Consider the following 18,276-nt stretch of genomic DNA (forward strand, 5'->3'; position numbering starts at 1 on the left):
AGTTCATAATTTGTTTTGTATTAAAATATAGCTTCATTTTGGAATTTTATGTTCTAATTGTTGATACACTTGGTCGATGTTTATAAACTGAATGCGAGAAGAAAAAACACTAATTAGTTTTGCTGATATGCCACCAGATTGTACTCCGATGTCGGTTCGATGTTTAAAATTGAAGGCTCAGATAGTTATCTATACATAATAATAAACGCGGCTGTGTGTGTGTCTGTTTGTCTGCCTGTCTGTAATCACAATATATCGCCCCAGAAGCCTCGCCCAGGCACGAAACTCGGCACATAATTGTGTTTTGAAATAATAAAGAAGTATTTTTTTTCTTTTTCAAAAATTTGGATTAGTTTTTTAGTTATCAGTCATTTTGTAAGAAAATCTATGCTTTTTCGTCTTCAAAGAGGCATACTAAAAAAACTAATAAATGTATGCTAATGCGAACCTTACAATTGAAATATTAATTTTCGACTACTTAAACCAATAATATACGAAGGAATTAATAATTTAATTGTAAGGTTCGCATTAGTTTACATTTATCAAAGTGGAGAAAAGTTAACTTTTGTATTAAAAATGTGGCATTCGATACGTAAGTAGAACGCTTCGCTTTGATATATTTGTCGCTGTTCATAATTGTTATAATAAGTTTTTCTTCTTCCTTCCACGCTCTATTTTTTTTTTTTTTCCTTAAGCGAAGACGATAATTTTTGTAGCGATATAGAAATAAAAATTAATACCATAAAAAAATTATATAGAAATAGAAAGTGATACCATAAGAAATTAATTCGTTTTCGTGTTCTTTTCATGTATTTAGTTTTTTTTTTCTTAAGCGTTGTAGCTATATAATATATAAAATAGGAATTTAATTGTTTTTGAAGGAACGATCACACTTACCTTGGATCTCTTTGGTTTTTCTATTCTTTATTTTAACAGTTTTTATTAAATGTAATTAGTTATTTTCAGAAAGTTTCAGTTTGCAGGTAAGCACTTAGATTTTAATATTGAAGTTTCATGATTTGCTTTCATAGTAATTGTTGTTCTAAAGTATTCGTTGACTTCTTAAAAACCCGATTAATTGGCCAATGATGATTTCGAAAGCAACTTTTGTATGCTTTTACAATTTCTGAGGACTTTAAAAAAAAAAAAAAAAACAAGTCTCCACCTGATAGTTATATAGGTTAGGTTACCGTAGGCCTTAGGTACCATAGCAAAGTTACATCCTCAAGAGCTATAACACATCTGCAGCAGAACTGGATATGAAGACAAAATTGCAGAACAGGAACACTTTAATTGTCAACTAATTTTCAGATTTCCTGCTATGTTTTAAAAACCTTTATTTGTGAAAACCTTTAGCGTGGCGGACAGCTGGCCGCCTTAGGCGGCTAGTCCTTAAATATTTTCAAACATTTACTTTAATTTGAAATTAAAAAAGAGAAAGGAACTAAAAATTAGATATTTTCTCCCTGAGTTAATTTAACATTTGGATTTTGTTTTAAAAATTACATTTTTTAATTTGATTTCATAGCCTTGATATTATTATTCTAATCTTTCTTGAAAATAATTTTGCAATAAAAATATCGATATTCATATCATTACAAAGCAATAAAGAAATCCGTTTTTTTCCTCGAGGTTTTAGATATTAATTAAGGGGCACATTTTTCTTTTATTCCAATTTTTCTAGCATTCTATTATAATCTATTTAAAAATATATACAATATTAGTAAAATTTTGAAATTTGGACACGGCTTGAATATATTGCACAAGTTAACAATGATATCAGTTAAACTTTAAAACATTATTATCATCGAAATGAATCCAAACATAGTTAAGTTCTTCAAAAAATTAAACGTAAAGTAGTAAATATTTTTCACATTTAAAAATCTCCTTATTTTATTTCTACTAATTTTCAGATTGCAATCACAAATTAATAAAACGAAAATCACACATGAATAAATCAATGTGAACTGGAAACTGATATATTTAAATCATAGGATACGATCAAACAACAGATAGTGGTAAATGCTTTTCATATTTAAAAATTATCCTTTCATTTTTTTCGTAACTTTTCAGATCGATATTACACATTATGCATATATATGTGTTACCATATTCTTAATTTCAGAAGAAATTTTCATATCACAATCACACATTATGCACCGAGAAAATAAATATGGTTAAAACCTCCGGAACATGGTAAAATTTATCGTGTTTCTGGCTCTATGGGAACACCAAAAACTCGGTAATTTTTACCGTGGCGCTTAGATAAGAAATTTAGTAAAATTAACAATAAAATATGGTTTTATAATATATATAATAAAATTTGGTAAATGGGGTAAAATTTAGTAATTTTATCATGATGCTTTAGAGTATGAAATAAAAACCATTTGTTCTCTCAAATTTACATTTCAATTTTGTATTTTTTACAAAATGTGTGGTAATAAGATGTTCAATTTTGAAAAACAGAATTTCCTGTATCCAGTTACCGTATGAACGGAAAGATTACCAGATGAATGGTTTAAATACGGTTGATTCTATTAACCAGAAATATAGTTTGGCGTATACCATAAGTGTCATTACTATACAGTATGGTCATTTTACCAGAATTTTTTTTCTCCGTGTGCAATGATGAATATCACTCAGTGAGAAAACATAAGCCTGATATATTTAGTATTAAACATTAACCCCTTCTCTGCCGTTTTTTCTTCTTTTTTCCCTCCAAATTTCCGACTTGAGAAAGAGAAAAGAAGGAAAAAAATTATTGCTGAAAATCAATATGTGTTCTATTTACGAAAAAAAATTTTTCAACTTATTTTTTTTAATATCAGCAAGCAGTTTTTTGCTTGACTTATTGATGGTGAAATATGAGATGTCTCGTCTACTGATTTCCTGTTTTCCCTGCGATGCACCCAAGCTTTGCTTTAAAAAAGTACGCTGTGATAACATATATATTAACTCTGCTGCTTTAAGGTGCTTAAGATAAATATCTGCATAAAATGTTTATTAAAATTAGGTAAAAATATATTCTGCAGAATAATTTTTCAACCTTACCGTTAAAACCGTTTTATAATATGTCTTGGACATCAGAGCGTGAAAATCACATTTATAACAAAACTGCCATAACTATTTTGATCTGTAGCGGTAACACTAATGAAAGCGAAATTGCAGAAAATTCAAAATGATTTTGATTTCAATTCAAGGCGGGAAATCTTACAGTGAAAATTGTGAAAAAAAAGTGGGACCAGTTGCGCCATCTTTTAACGATGTTCAGAAATAGAAAAATAATCGATGGATTTAAAAAGATGTGTAAGTAGTGACGGATTCAATTTATATGATGCAATTTTTCTCTTCGTCACATGGCATGTGACTCCGACCATATGGGCAAAAAGAAACCGAACTCATAGGATGCGACACCGAGTTTTGGTCATTTTAAAATCTCCTTATCATTTCCACGTAATTTTGAATTACAATAACGAATCGCGATTTAATCCTCAGTCACATTATTTTTTTCAATTATTTGCTAAAAATGAAAGTGAACAGTATTTATAAAAGAATTTCTAAAAATCAACGTTTTAATTTTTTGCTGTTTCAATAAAAGTTTGATCAGAAGCTTTTCTTTTTTTCTATGTATTTAACTTGACTTTTCTTTTCAATGATGTGAAGGAAATACTATTGTTAATCTAGTGCTTTATCATGTTAGGTAATGAAAACTCCTGTGGAGAAAAATTAGTAAACAAATGACACATGTTCTTTAAATTTTTCTTTTATTGGATTATTCGGAGAGTAGTTTTGTTTTTTTCTCTACAGAGGACCTAATTATATATTTTTACAACTAACTTATATATTTTGACAACTGATATAGCAAGGCTTGCTTGTGAAAAAGTTCGATTGATTCTAGACCGTTTTAGGGTGGATGTCCTTTCGAATAATGTTAAGTGAGACGCGGAATTTTTGACATATTCTTATTATCGAATTATTCTTATTATACTTATCCTACTTACTTATTATCGAAATGGTAAAATTGCTGTTAACCCCTTAACAATTGATTAATTTTCTAGAAAATGGTCATAAAAGCTCCTATTTTTTTGGCTTTTGTATTTGTATTACATATTTGATTAGTGCTGCAACTAGTTTAAACTATCTACAATTACTTTAAAAATATCCTGGTACTGCTATATTGCGTGTAAAATGAGAAATAAAATGTTTTCCGGGCAAAAGAAATGAATTAGTTTTATTCTTATTGGCGTATTACTATTGAACACTCCAGCCCGTCAATATCACGGGAGCGAGAAATAGCGAGCGAAATCTCCCCCCGTCATTTTCACGGGAGCGAGAAGGAAGGGGTTAAAGTACGACAATTAATAGATACGACAATTAATAGATTGCACGGAGATGCACCTCGCCAGTTTAAGCTGATGAAGAAACAATTAAGGCATTAATTGATGCTAACAGACAAATAACAAATCGTGATATCTCTGAGACATTAGACTTATCGAATTCGACCTTCTTAGTCATTTGAAGAGCCTAAAGTTTAATATCTCAAGCTTCGACGTATAGGTTCTTCATGTTCTTACGGAAAGAAATTTGTGCCGTCGCGTTGGCGTCTGTGGTTTGTTTTTCAAACGTCAAGAAAATTTTTTAATTTTCAAGAGCATCATCACCGTTTCGGTTTCTGCAATATTTTTTGGACGGTAAAGTCTTTACTTCAAATAATGAGGTCAAACATCAGCTGGATCAGTTTTTTGCCAGCAAAGAACAAAAATTTTATGCCCGTGGAATCATGCTACTGTCAGAAAGTTGGCACAATATATTAGACCTGAATGGTCAGTATATGATATATGACAAAATATTTATTCATTATGAGAAAATCGATTTTCATTTTCATAAAAAAAAAAAAAAATTACTTTCCTAATAACACAATACTATTATGTTCAAAGCGAAGACTTAGATTTTTAGAAAAATATTATTTTAATTAGGGTTTATCTACGAAATCTGCAAATAGTGCATTTTGCAATATATATTCTTTTTTTTTCTGTAAATCTTTTATTTTATTATTCTAATCGAGACACTTTCTCACACTTTTGAATTCACATCCTGTCCTTAAATCTATTTTTGGCTCAACTATGCATTAATTAAAAGCAAGATATTTTTCCCTTTGCTCTTTGTGGGAATCGCCCGACCTATTTGATTCCAATTACAATTACTGAGATTTCCCTCATTCCCTAAATTGAAACATTTTACGGATTTACTTTGCAAGATTTTCCCTAACATATAATCGAGAAGCGCAACTTTTCGTGTGCACTTTCATGACTGCTCTCTGTCTAATAACTAATAAATAAAATTGGTACCCTCCTTCCCTGCCTAAGACCCGTTTTAATCCTTCCACTCGGCAACGACGTTATATATATTTTCAAAAAGAAGAAAATATCTGCTTTGTTGATTAGTACGATAAAAGAAATTATTCTAACTTCAATATAAATAAACTGTGTATGTACTTAGAATTCGAATGTTTCTAAAAACATCTAATTAAATACCGTTTTTAATCAAATGGAATTAAAAGAATATGTAGTAATGTTTATTTATTTGAAAAACAATTAGATAAAATCTTTCAAAGTTTGATAAAAAAAAGAAACAATGGATACCCAACTAATGTAATTAAGTTCATCGTAATAATCAAATATAAAATCATTGGGTTAATTGTATGTTATTATTAATAAATTCACTTCTTTGTCAATTTAGATTTTACCGTGTGCAAATCCGTGGCTTAAAATCTGTGTAAAACGGGCAAATCGTGTTTCTCTTTTCTTTTTAAATAAATGATAATTTTCTAAAACCATTAAAATTGTATTATTAAATGTTAACTTTATTAATTGTAAACTTTACATTTTCCCATTATAGTATTATAACCTTACTCACTTTTCGGGCCAATCCATGGTAACTAACAAATCAAACGCGCTTTAGTACAGCAATACGAACGTGCCATAAAAGATCCCTCTATTTAAACTCTATTTGCGCTTTTGTTTTCATATTTTGTAATCTGGCAATCTTATTACGAAGAAAATATTTTAAATCATTCTTGAAAGATTTCGGTACATGTAAATTAGTTTGAATTCGCTACTCGCTTTATGGGTTTCATTTCGTGTTTTTTTCTGCATTTTAGGCATATTTTTATTACATATATATTTTTTCCTTAATGTGTTCTATTTTCGCTTCAATATTTTGAATGCGAATCACACTATTGTATTGATATATTTTTCTTCGCTATATTGATACAGTATTAGAAATCACTCTTTTTTGCTGATATAGTCGTGTGAGCTGATGATGAGATTATATAGTTTCATTATTTTGTTTTTCGGCTTTATAAATAGATATAGGTTTTGCTTGTATACGACTTAAATGAATGAAAGAAGAAATGAAATGGCTAATTCGTTTTTTAATTGTGATAATAACAGCCTGAATGAATATTTTCAATGCTTTATTTTATTTTATAATATTTTACTTTTATAGTATTATTTTATAGTATTTTACTCTTCAGTTAAAAGCTCTTATTGAGTTTTATGCGTTAACAATTTATGTAACAGAATGATATATTATTATTCTGTCTGCACTGTAAAAATTTCTGTATCTACACTGTAAAAAATTCGAGATCAATTTACGGTATAAAGTACTGTTACTTTGGGTGCTTCATCTGAATAATCCATTTTACAGTAAAATATTATATCGTAATTTTTAGTCATATTTTTCAATTAGAGTGATTCAATGATTTTGCTGTAATTATTACTGTAAAAGTTACTGTAAATCAAACTTTTTGTTGCGTTACATGTTTCTGTAAGAATAGATTTTACATTAAAAAGTATCGTGACTTAGCTTTTTGGTTTTTAGATGCCGTCAGAAACACGATACAGTTTACCATAATCTGGCAGTTTTGACCATGCTTTTTATCTCAATGTAATATGAAAAATAAGAAGTTAAAATATTTCCCAACAAATAATATTTTTAATAATTATTATTTTGGAAAATTTTATAATGATTCTATCTCGGAAGTTGTATTTTAAGATATGAATAATAAACAATTAAATCCCTATAAAAGTTTCTTAGAAACATTACATGACTAAGCCGATTACATACCATGATCCATAAATTAAAACCAATACAGTTTTATTGCAAATTTATGCGCATTTAACTAGTTGCCCCAAATTTTCATTTTTATGGAATTTCAGAAGGAAAAAAAAAACACCTGCTCAAAAAACAATCATGACGCACGGCGTTCTTGAAAAATCTAGACTATGAGATAGCATGCATCTTTTCACATAACAAAATTGACCTTCCATAAATTAGAAATTATGTCTTTTCTAAAAATTGTGGGTCTAGGATGGAACACAAAGATGCACTTTTTTTTATAATGTACTGTAAAAAGAATGGAGAGTAAATATTGCAGTAATCTGATCCTGCATTAACCTTGAATATTCACCGTGTGCATACAGGATAAGAACTCACGCAAAGTGCGTTTCTCGCTTTCACGCAAATAATATATGGAATAGCGGAAATGGTGATTAAATAAACGTTGCGAAGAATAAAATCCCATTTCAGAGCAATATGTCACATCCTTCTTTTGAGAGAACCTATCTGAACATATTTAGTTTGACCTATAGGAAATATGTAATTTACAACATCGATACCGTAATCTGTTCTTTTTTTCTTCCCTTAATTATTTTCTGGAAAAGAACTTTTCCAACAAGCTGTCGATCTATTTCATTACTGTCAACTGTGTATGTATTACGTCCATGCAGGCATTTTAATAACTTCGAGTTGTGTATATTTTTTATAAGCTTACTTTTGCTGAAAAGTGTGTGAAACATTAGTGTCGCTAAAACAGAGGAATGTATAAAGAGATATATGTAATGTTAAAAGAATTATATCTTAAATATAAACCATAATTGCAGGTTAATTATACTAAGGAATAATTACACTGAGGAATAAAGTATGGTCAAAACTACCAGAATATGGTAACATTTACCGCATTTCTGGTTCTATGGAAACACCAAAACGCTCGGTAACTTTTACCGAAGAGCTTTGGTAATGATTTTGGTAAAATTAACAGTAAAATATGGTTTTATAGCCTGTGATAAAGTTTGATAAAATATGATAATTTTGTCATGGTGCCTTGTCTTAGAGCAGTGTTTCTCAAAGTGTGGTACGCGTACCCCCTGGGGTACGGGAACAGTTTTGCGGGGGTACGCGTTCTTATGCGAAATATCTTGCAACAAACGAAAATTTCAAAACTTTTTTATTTAAAAACAAAGCTAGCCATGAAAATTTACGATTACGTATTTTTCTATTGGCTATTTTTTGCAGAGTTAACAGTTTATAATTAGTGGTGTCAACGTTGTGATTTTTAACTTTTGTGAAATTTTTTTATAGTGAAAGATGTATTCACTTTTTTATAAGTGGTACACAGCGCTACGAAAAATTTAGAAAGGGTACACAAAGGTCATAAGTTTGGGAAACACTGTCTTAGAGCATGGCATAAAAACTATTTGTTCGATTATATTTACTTTTCAGTTTCGTATTTTTTTACTAAATGTGTTGTAATAAGGACTTAATACCAGAATTTCCGGTAGTCCATTACCATGTAAACAGAAAATTAAATACCTTTTTTTTTTTTTTTTAACCAGAATAATGGTTTTCTTTTACCATAAAAGGCATCAACATACAGTACGGTACATTTATTAGGGTTTTTTTTCTCCGTGTACGGTGCTCCAAAAACAAAATGAACCACCCTGATTAACTTTTGATCTAATGATCGGATCAATACAGATTTGCCAATACGCTAAAATTTAGAGAGAAATTTTGTGTGATAGATTTATGTATAATAGAAGTATTCCAGTGGTTCTAATTTGTCACCATGTTCTCACTATTTCCTTTCCCCGCAACTTCTTTAGTTTAGAAAGTCTATAATCTCAAGTTTTATTCTAAGTCACTAAACAGCTTTATATCTAAAACGACAGTGATGAATAATGTTTGCATAAGTTATGATTTAAAAACTTAATCCTTATAATTTATTAAAGAATTTAACATAATCAAGCAGTTATTTAAAATATTAATATCTTTAAAGAACTTATTAATTCATTTTCTAAACTTTAATATGAGGATTTCGTACTTCAGGATTCTCTTTAAATTTATAACGTATACCTTTGATCCTAAAATAAGAAATTTTGGAAATCGTTAACTTTTTTTTTATGCTCCTATTATTTGAGTTTAATTAGGTTAGAGAAAGAAATTTAACCCCTTTTTATTATTCATTTGCACATTTTAAGTATAATTATTAAGGTTAATTATGTACTTTTTGGCAGTTCACAAATTATTGGAAAAGGTTCATTCATCTGAAATTTAAAATATAAATATATAAATTGTGAAATTACACAGATGTACTACTTTTTTGTAGATGCCGCAGATTTCCATAATGCAAGATTTAGTTAATAATTCTAAATTTACTAACGCTTAATTTGTTGAAGGAAACCATCCATAAATTACACAAAAAAAGGGATTAAAGTATCTTGCCTATTCTAAACGATTTGTTGTTTTAAATTTTAAAATTAAGTTTAATGTTGCATTTTTTTAAATTTAATGTTGTAAATTTTAGGACTTTTTTAAAATAATATTATAAACAATTAAAATTTCGTTAGTTTTATTGCCTGTTGGAAAACTTTATAAGGATAAATTGAAAGTCATATGCATATTTACTATTTTTAGAATATAAAATCAACTGTTTTATGTTGGCAATTTTAAAATTTTGAACTAATCATTTATAAAAATTATGAGTTAAAATTACCTGAATATAGTAAAATTTACCTTATTTCTGGCTTTATGGGAAAACCAAAAAGATCGATAATTTTTACTGAAGCGCTTTGGAAATGGTTTTGGAAAAATTGACAATAAATATGGTATTAGATTAGTAAGAAATTTCGTGATACCTTAGAGCAGGTGTTCCCCAACCCCGGTCCATGGATCAAATAGTACCGAGCCGTCCATTTCATTGAAACTAAATTTATATTCTTAGGTTTATACCCCATATTAAAAATCTGTGTTCCACTAAAATTTTATTTATTTAAAAGAAGGGGGCCCCTGAAGGTAGTGACATAAATTTTTTAATGTTTGTAATGTATCATTGTCTCCGTCTCCGATTACCCCAGATGGAACGGTCCCATTGCAAAGAAACAAGCTCAGGGTTCTCATTGATTTAACGTTCTAGTATGTTAAAATGTTAAATCCCTTTATATTTATTTTTTGGGGTAACTGCATTTTATTTTGAAGACATGTTTAAATACAATTAAATTGAAATAAATAAATCCAAATCATCTAAAATATAAACAATCAACGCCCCCCCCCCTCCCAGTGGGCCGCGGTAAAATTATCAAACGTTGACAGGTCCGCGGTGATAAAAAGGTTGAGGAACACTGCCTTAGAGCATGGCATAAAAACCATTTATCCGATTAAAATTATTATTTAAATGATTTAAGTCCAATTAATAATTTACTAATTATAAAACTTTAAAAAAAAGGACTAAGAAGTGATTTATAAAGTATGTATAGATGCATGCGAAATTGTAGAACAGCTCTGATTAAAAAAAATCTGGTTAAAAAAGTTAATAAACAGAAATTTTTCGAATTTAAACAGTATGTTAAACATCTGATAATCTCTTAGTAAGAAATGAATCCAATTGAGAGTTCAAAAAGTAATGACATTTTGACATAACTAACCATGAATGAAATATTTAAATATGTTTATAAAAACATATTTCTCAGTTTAATGGATTTTTTCTTTAATAAAAGAGTTATATTAAAGATTATTTTTAAAGTTAAATTTATTTTATTTTATAACCGTTGTTGAACAGCCGACTCAAAATTTTGGGTTTACGACTGCTAATTTTCAATTCTGTAGCTTTGTAATTTTGAACCCAATCCAGAAGACAAGGGAACTCCTGGATCAAGTATTAGGGAAATTTGCCTTCTTGGATAACTTTTTGATGGAACTAACCTGAATTTGTGTTAGGTGAAGAGGAAAACCTCTCACAGATAGCCTGACGGCCTGATAGGGGACTCTGACCCATTATCCGTCTACCATTGAGGATATTTTACGTCAGCACTCTTGTCGGTGCGAGCCGGGTGCGGAATTTGTATCGGTCAGTCATTGCTATGATTCGAACCTGATTCACCTCATTGGGAGGCAAACACTCTATCGTCTAAGCCAGCATGTCTCTTAACCCCTTCATTCTCCCTCCGGGAAAATGACGGGGTGAGATTTCGCCCACCCGTGATATTGACGGGTTGGAGTGTTCAGTAGTAACGCGCAAATAAGAATAAAACTAATTCATATCTTTTGCCTCATTTCTCATTTTACAAACCTGATGGCAGTACCAGTACATTTTTAAGGTAATTGTAGATAGTTAGTTTATTTTAAACTAGTTGCAGCACTAATCAAATACGTAATACAAATACAAAAGCCAAAAAAATAGGCACTTTTATTACCGTTTTCTTGAAAATTAACCGACCGTTAAGGGGTTAAAGTTAAATTTGTAATTAATGTTGTTTGATTTGTGACTGTTGGAAAATCATAATTCAGAAGTTGCTCATCTCCCCCCCCCCTGACTGATGAGTCATGCTTAATTACAAGTAAGCACAATTAATAATTGCAGTTCTAAGCTTGATTATATACAATCATAATTTACAATAAAAACTGCAATCTTTTGAAAAAGAGCACCCATTAAAATTAATTCGATTTTAAAATCAAATGTAAGAAATAAGTAGCAATAAAATCAAATTTCCAATCATTGAATTGAGTATATTTTGTACATCTGATTACGAACTTTGTTAAAATAATAATTCGGAAATAAGAAAAGCACTGAAAATTTCAAATTAAAAATAAATAGCAAAATTAAGAAAGATATTTTTACTAAATGAATTTAAGAATATGTTTAATAACTAAGAAGGAAAATCCTTAATGATAATGATTAAAGTTTGAGCCAATCAAAATTATTATTGAAATTATATTAAAATATATAAATAAATTTACATATATAAATACATATATAAATAAATTTACATATATAAGTAAATTTACATAGATAAATACATATATAAATAAATAAATATTTTTAGGATTAGATACTTAATAAGTATATTATGAATATTTTGCTTTATTTCCGAAATTTAATAAATTTTTATTAAAATGATAATTTGAAGAAGTAAAAATTTTTAAAAAATAATAATTTTATTTCTGTCACTAAAAATAAATTTGATAGCTGTGCTTAATTTACTTGCAGCTCGTGTGTACATGAGATTGAAATAAATAAATAATTAAATAAGGTATTTCCATCGTCCATTTGTCTTTTCAAAAAAAAAAAAAAAAAAAAAATGAAGTNAAAAAAAAAAAAAAAAAAAAAAAAAAAAAAAAAAAAAAAATTGGTCATCTTCATAAGCGAGTGGAAAAATATTGTTGTTGGTGTTATTTTATTATAAGCAAAAGACTACCCAGGAACGTAGTCCAATTTAACCGGATCTTGCTTTCGGTGTGTAACAAACAATCCCGCCGAAAAACAACAAAAGCTGTATATTGCCAGCGTTCGATTTCATGAATTGAAAGGCTCTGAAAAAGGACCGCCGTGATTGTCACCGACATATGGTTGAAATTGAAAGCTAAATTTTCTTTAAGCGTAACCAATTGATTTACTACTGAGAACATCCTTTCGTCTCAGATTAAGCATCCTATAGGTGACTCATTCCCCCTTCCGTTTTTTTTCTTAGAGAAACAGTCCATATCTCAGAAAATTTAAATTGGATTTCTTTCGCATTGGGGAGGGGGGAGGTCGCGATACAAATATGTGGTGACTTAGGATTATAAAAAAGTGGCAAGATCTAGGTAAAGAAATGTTTCTTGATTGACATAATTTTTAACCATTATTATTTAGGCTACAATCAGTAACTAATTTCCCGTATATACACTCGTATATACACAAATTAAAGTATTTTGTTTCATCTTCGTTAGTGCTTACATTATTTTACTTTTATTATTTTACTTTTTTCGCATTGTTTATTTTTTATTTTACTTTATCGATTATTTTACTATTTGATTTTTGGGACTATTTTAAAAGAAAACAATACTTGGTGATTCTTCCATTTCATTGGGCAAATAATTTTAATTATTAAATTTTGAACAGTTTTTTTAAAGGCAAATTAATGAAATATAAGTTTAATTTTTTTTAAACGAAATCACTAATTTGTTTTTAAGAAAAGCCATAGTCAGGTGTCTTATAAATAGCCTTGTAAAAATGGTTAACTTTGATGTACCTCCACTTAGAAAATATTGATTTTCTAAATTTTTCTTTTTATCTTCTTTGCCTGTATAAAATTTTGAAATTCAAAAGATCTTTTTTTTTTTTCAAATGTTAAAATGTGTACTAAGATCTAGTATAAGGTACTTCAAAAATGGTTATTTTAACATATAATGTACAATGTAACATATAAAGATATAATGTATTAATGTGTAAAATAACCAACAATATTTTCTCTTTTTAAAAGTTTATTTGCAATGCGTATTTAAATTTAACAATTTTAATATTTAAAATAGTAAATATTTCAATTGGCTACTGAAATTATAGTATTGATAATTTTTCCTTATCTTAACAAAGTCGTTTCTTGTAAATAAAAATTATAAGGAACAGATAAAACTAATATTCGTGACTCTAAAAACTATTATGATATTTTTACAGAAATATATTTCATGAAAAGAAAAAAAATAAATGGTAAAATCCTAAGTGAATGCTCAGAAAAAATATATTGTACCAAAATATTATTCTAAATTATTTTTGAAGGCATGCTGCAATACTGCATAGCTTATATTGCTTCAGGTAGTAGCTAAACCCTTCAAATAATTATCAATAATTATTATTTATCGATCAATATTGATTATGTCTAAATCAATAAAAGTGAAAAGTTTAAATATATTTTTACATTTTAAGCAATTTATTACACAATAATACTCAAAAATAATAAAAACAAATTTCACATTTTTGCATCGAAATAAATTTTATTCTATAACTTTATCATTGAAATAGTTATTTGATTTAAAATAAAAATTCTAAGTAATAATACAGAAATTTTATTTTGATTTGTTTTACCAATTTGCCTTTAAAAAAGAATATGTAAAATATTTAGTACATAAAATTTTAGTCAGCAAAATAGATTATTAGGTTTGTTTAATATAATTGTTGGTTTAATAATTTTTAAATTGTACAGCTGAGAGTTCATTTTCACAGTTAAAATGCATTAAAAATCCTCTAAGAACAACAATACAACAGGAAAGAATCGATGCTTTATCTTTGTTGTGTATAGAAGCAGATGTATTGCAACAAATTAACTTCGAAGATATTGTCAAAAACTTTGCGATAAAAAAAGTAGGAAAAAACTATTTTGATAAACATGGTGTAAACCATAATAAATATCTTACATGACACTTTACACTTTTTACGAAATATTTTTTCTAACGTTAGAGAATGCCATGCATTTAATCTAATGAATCTCTATTATGTTTCAGTAGACTTTTTCCATATAAGTATTGATTTACGACCTCTGAACTTATTTCCCCACTTTATTTTATACAAAGTTTTTCGAAATATATATCATCAGTTAGTTATTATAGAAAACACTGTATAAATCTAAATAGTTTTAAGTGCCAGTAAAACTGAAATAAAATAAAAAAATGTTCATATTTTTTAATTTTTCTTAATTTCATTTCGAATGGAATTTTTTTCCACAAGACTTGTAATTAGCAGTTATGAATTATTCACAGCATACGCATACATTCTTTATTATCTATATCCATTTGCGTTTTCTAATTTCTAAGCATAAATTTCTAACATGAATATGTAAATTAATAACTGCTATACATATTTTCATAATAAATACAACTTATTACTTTAAAAATTAAAACAAAGCTATATATGTTATAAGCTTATAATGAAGGAAAATAAATATTATTAGACGAAATTCGTAAAGTAAACTTATTCATTGCACCAATTAGAGAGGATTATTAACAAAATAATAGGATCAATATGGGTGGTCATTTCTCTTGAAGACATACAACTTTACAGGTACCAAAGAGGTAAAGAAAATTCTAGTTTTAGTAAAAATACAAAACGGCTTACATTGTTTCCTGCAATATCACCTCCCATCAACATATTCAATTCCAACATATCTTAAAAACTATCAATCAACACTATAACTAACATAACCAAATATAAATAATTATCAATACTATAAAAAAGCTTTGAAATGCCTACCCTTGTCGATATAAAACTGCGACTGGTCAGTTTTGTTACTGGTCAGAGAGGAAATAAATTTTCTGTTCACGTTTAAAGGTATTCAATTTGACAGGGAATCCGAAATTAGTAAACGTTAAACTAATATTACACGCTAAACGTTAAGAGGTTCATGTTAAACGTGTTCACTTTAACGAGGTACGACTGTATAAAGTGCTCTGTATCAGTGTATCAAAACTCTTACTTGTAAACGCAAACGTCACGAAAAAATATATTTCAATAAATAAATAAATATATAAAATAAATGAACACATAAATAAAAAATCACTGCTTAAAAATAATTCAATTTCTTGTAAAAGTTCAGCATAATTAATAATTCATTAACAATTTATAGACCAATAATCATTTGACTACACTTACTTTGATATCCATGATAGCTGCACTGAGCTAGAAACTTTCTTTCAATCGAAGGGACAAGTCCTCTTCACCTTTGCACGATTTGAACTAAAATGAGGAAGATTCAAAACATGTGCTCCTCGGGGGATGGTCTTCTGGTGATCACAGGAAAGGAATGAGTATTGAGTTCTTTTTGGAACATCAACTTGTAGGAATACCCAAATTACGGCGATTTAAAAGAGAAAACACCCCCTAGCAGCAGTGATTTATCCCACCCTCTCTTCCTGACAGCAGATTGACAGACAGGAAGTCCGAAACTCTTTTAGGGGTCAAGCAGAATAAAGGGGAAAGCTCTTTAACTAGGGGTGATGATCACCCCTAGTTAAAGAGTTTCTTGGTAATGTGAGAAAAACAAGTGCCTCCGTTACAGCCGAAAAATTATTTTCATTTTCCTTAATTTTGTGAAGTACACTATAAAATTCATCAAGGCATCTGAATATAGCTTTAATATTCTAAAATTTTTATTGTTGATTTAATGAAAGGAAAACTTCATAATTGAACTAAATTCTTATAATGAGGCACAATGCCGGATCAAGACGTTTTCGCCCTCTAACACAGCGCTTTTTCTCAATTTTGGAAATAAAAAATTTGATTTTTTTAAAAAATAAAATAACTTGACGGTGTAGTCATAACGTTGAAGAAAATTGTTTTTTTTTTCATTTTTTTATTTTTTTATTCTAGATCAACCCAAAATGCTAATTTAGTAAACGTAGGAACAAGATAAATAACAATGCATTCAATGCTTAAAAAAAAGCCGTTAGTTTAATTAAGAAGAATAAACCCTCAAGCATTCTATAGAATACATCTTTATTACAGGTAATATTTTTAATCAGACTAATCTTATTTGGCATGCAAATATATAAACATAAACTTTAAAATTTATTTTTTCGTGTTATGGCAGAGACAAACGAACAGTTTTATAGACTCTAGAAAATTAATTATTTTTGCTGTTTCCTTTTCGATAAAAATTATTGTCGTATTTTGCATTCAATATGTCGTCATTTTGTTAAAAATTATTTTTTAAAAAATTGGAAAATAGTTGTCGTCGACTGCCATCAAACAATTTGTAGGTTTATCGACATTTTTATGCAATTATTCACTGATTCGATTATTCACTAAAATGGCCTTAAATGACTCGTCCATAAACAAATTCACAGCTGCTGACTAATTGTGATTACATCTATTCACTGATCCAGTGATTGGTTTCCTTACATTCCTCATTCTTACTTGATTCACTCGCTACGTCTAAAATCTTTCATAAAAACAGTTCTCATAACGAAGCGAACTTGTTATAAAATGTTTATGAAATATACTATTTGAAAAATGACCGTTTAAAATAAATTAAAAATGACCTCGTAAAAAGTGTATTAACAAAAGAACGGACTGTCGTTTATAGAGATAGGAAAATATCAAATGATTACATTGGGGAACAATTTGTTTTCTTTCTGTTGCATAAGATCTTTTAACGGATCGTGATTATTTGCACGCCGTTGATTTCAAATCTGTAATCGGTTTCTCTTTTCAAGTTACAGTTTTTTTTAATTTTAAATTTTTTTTTTTTAAATGACAGTTTAGTCTATTTTTGTCAAAATGTGTAAGTGTAAAACCGTTATACAAACTAGAGGATCGCATAAATGTTGCAAGAAGCTTCTACGAGAGTAAGGGCACATCGTCAGGAATAGAATTGCATGGGAATTCTATTCTATGGGATTGTCATTTCCGGAAATGACTTCATACGCCGCAAGGGGAACTTCGCTATTATGAACTGTTCGTGTGCCTTTATACACAGGTCGCAACAGGGAAGCACCCCTAGCAAGGCGTGTCAACGTTTCCGGACATGCTTTTCTATGCAATTTCAATTTTGATAAATTCAGATTTGAAATCCTCACACAGAAATCAGGCAAGATCAAGCATTTGTATAAATGCAGCCTTAAGTTTGTTCCCGAGTGTTATTGCTAGCAAAAATTTTTTAGTCGTCAAATTTTTCCGTCAAATATATATATATATATATATTTGACGCTCTGATTACAAGTAAAAATATATTTTGGTATTTTTGAATTATAAAAAGTCTTTTAGCTACTAAGAAAATCTGTTTGATTATCAGAATTATATTTGTACTAAAATATGAAATGTAAAAAAAGTAGTTTAAATTTTTTTTTCATTCATATTTAAAAATTCATCATATTTGATTTTGTAAATTGAGGAAATTTCAAGGATAAATACCGTTTCTCTTTGGTTTAAATGGCTGCAAATAAGTAAAAATTTGCAATGCTGGAAGTCAGCTATGCTTGGAAGATTTTAAAGATTTTGCCTTTAACGCAGAAAAATACACTAGCATTTCATGCTGTATTTCATAACCATAAATTATTAATATGCAACACATAATATTTTGTCTTAAATTAATGGAAAATAACGAAAAAAGTATGAAAAATATGTTTAATAAAAATTCTGCGTCAAAGGTTTAGCAAACGTCAATTTAAGACGAAATTAATTTAAAAGTTTAC

At 28.5% G+C, this 18,276-nt stretch overlaps 1 protein-coding gene across 2 annotated transcripts in view; it reads right to left on the bottom strand.

Moving 5' to 3' along the window:
• Nucleotides 1–15,894, bottom strand: part of LOC107438548 (mucin-3A) — a 138,190-nt gene extending 122,296 nt beyond the window's left edge. For both annotated transcript variants that reach the window (XM_071177640.1, XM_043039615.2), the window contains exon 1: nt 15,737–15,894. In XM_071177640.1, the coding sequence (XP_071033741.1) occupies nt 15,737–15,748 (12 nt within the window). In that variant the 5' untranslated portion in view covers nt 15,749–15,894. The remainder of the gene's footprint in view (nt 1–15,736) is intronic.
• Between the last annotated feature and the right edge of the window lie 2,382 nt (nt 15,895–18,276).

This window comes from Parasteatoda tepidariorum, chromosome 2 (assembly GCF_043381705.1).
Source record: "Parasteatoda tepidariorum isolate YZ-2023 chromosome 2, CAS_Ptep_4.0, whole genome shotgun sequence".
Taxonomy (NCBI): Eukaryota; Metazoa; Arthropoda; class Arachnida; order Araneae; family Theridiidae; genus Parasteatoda; species Parasteatoda tepidariorum.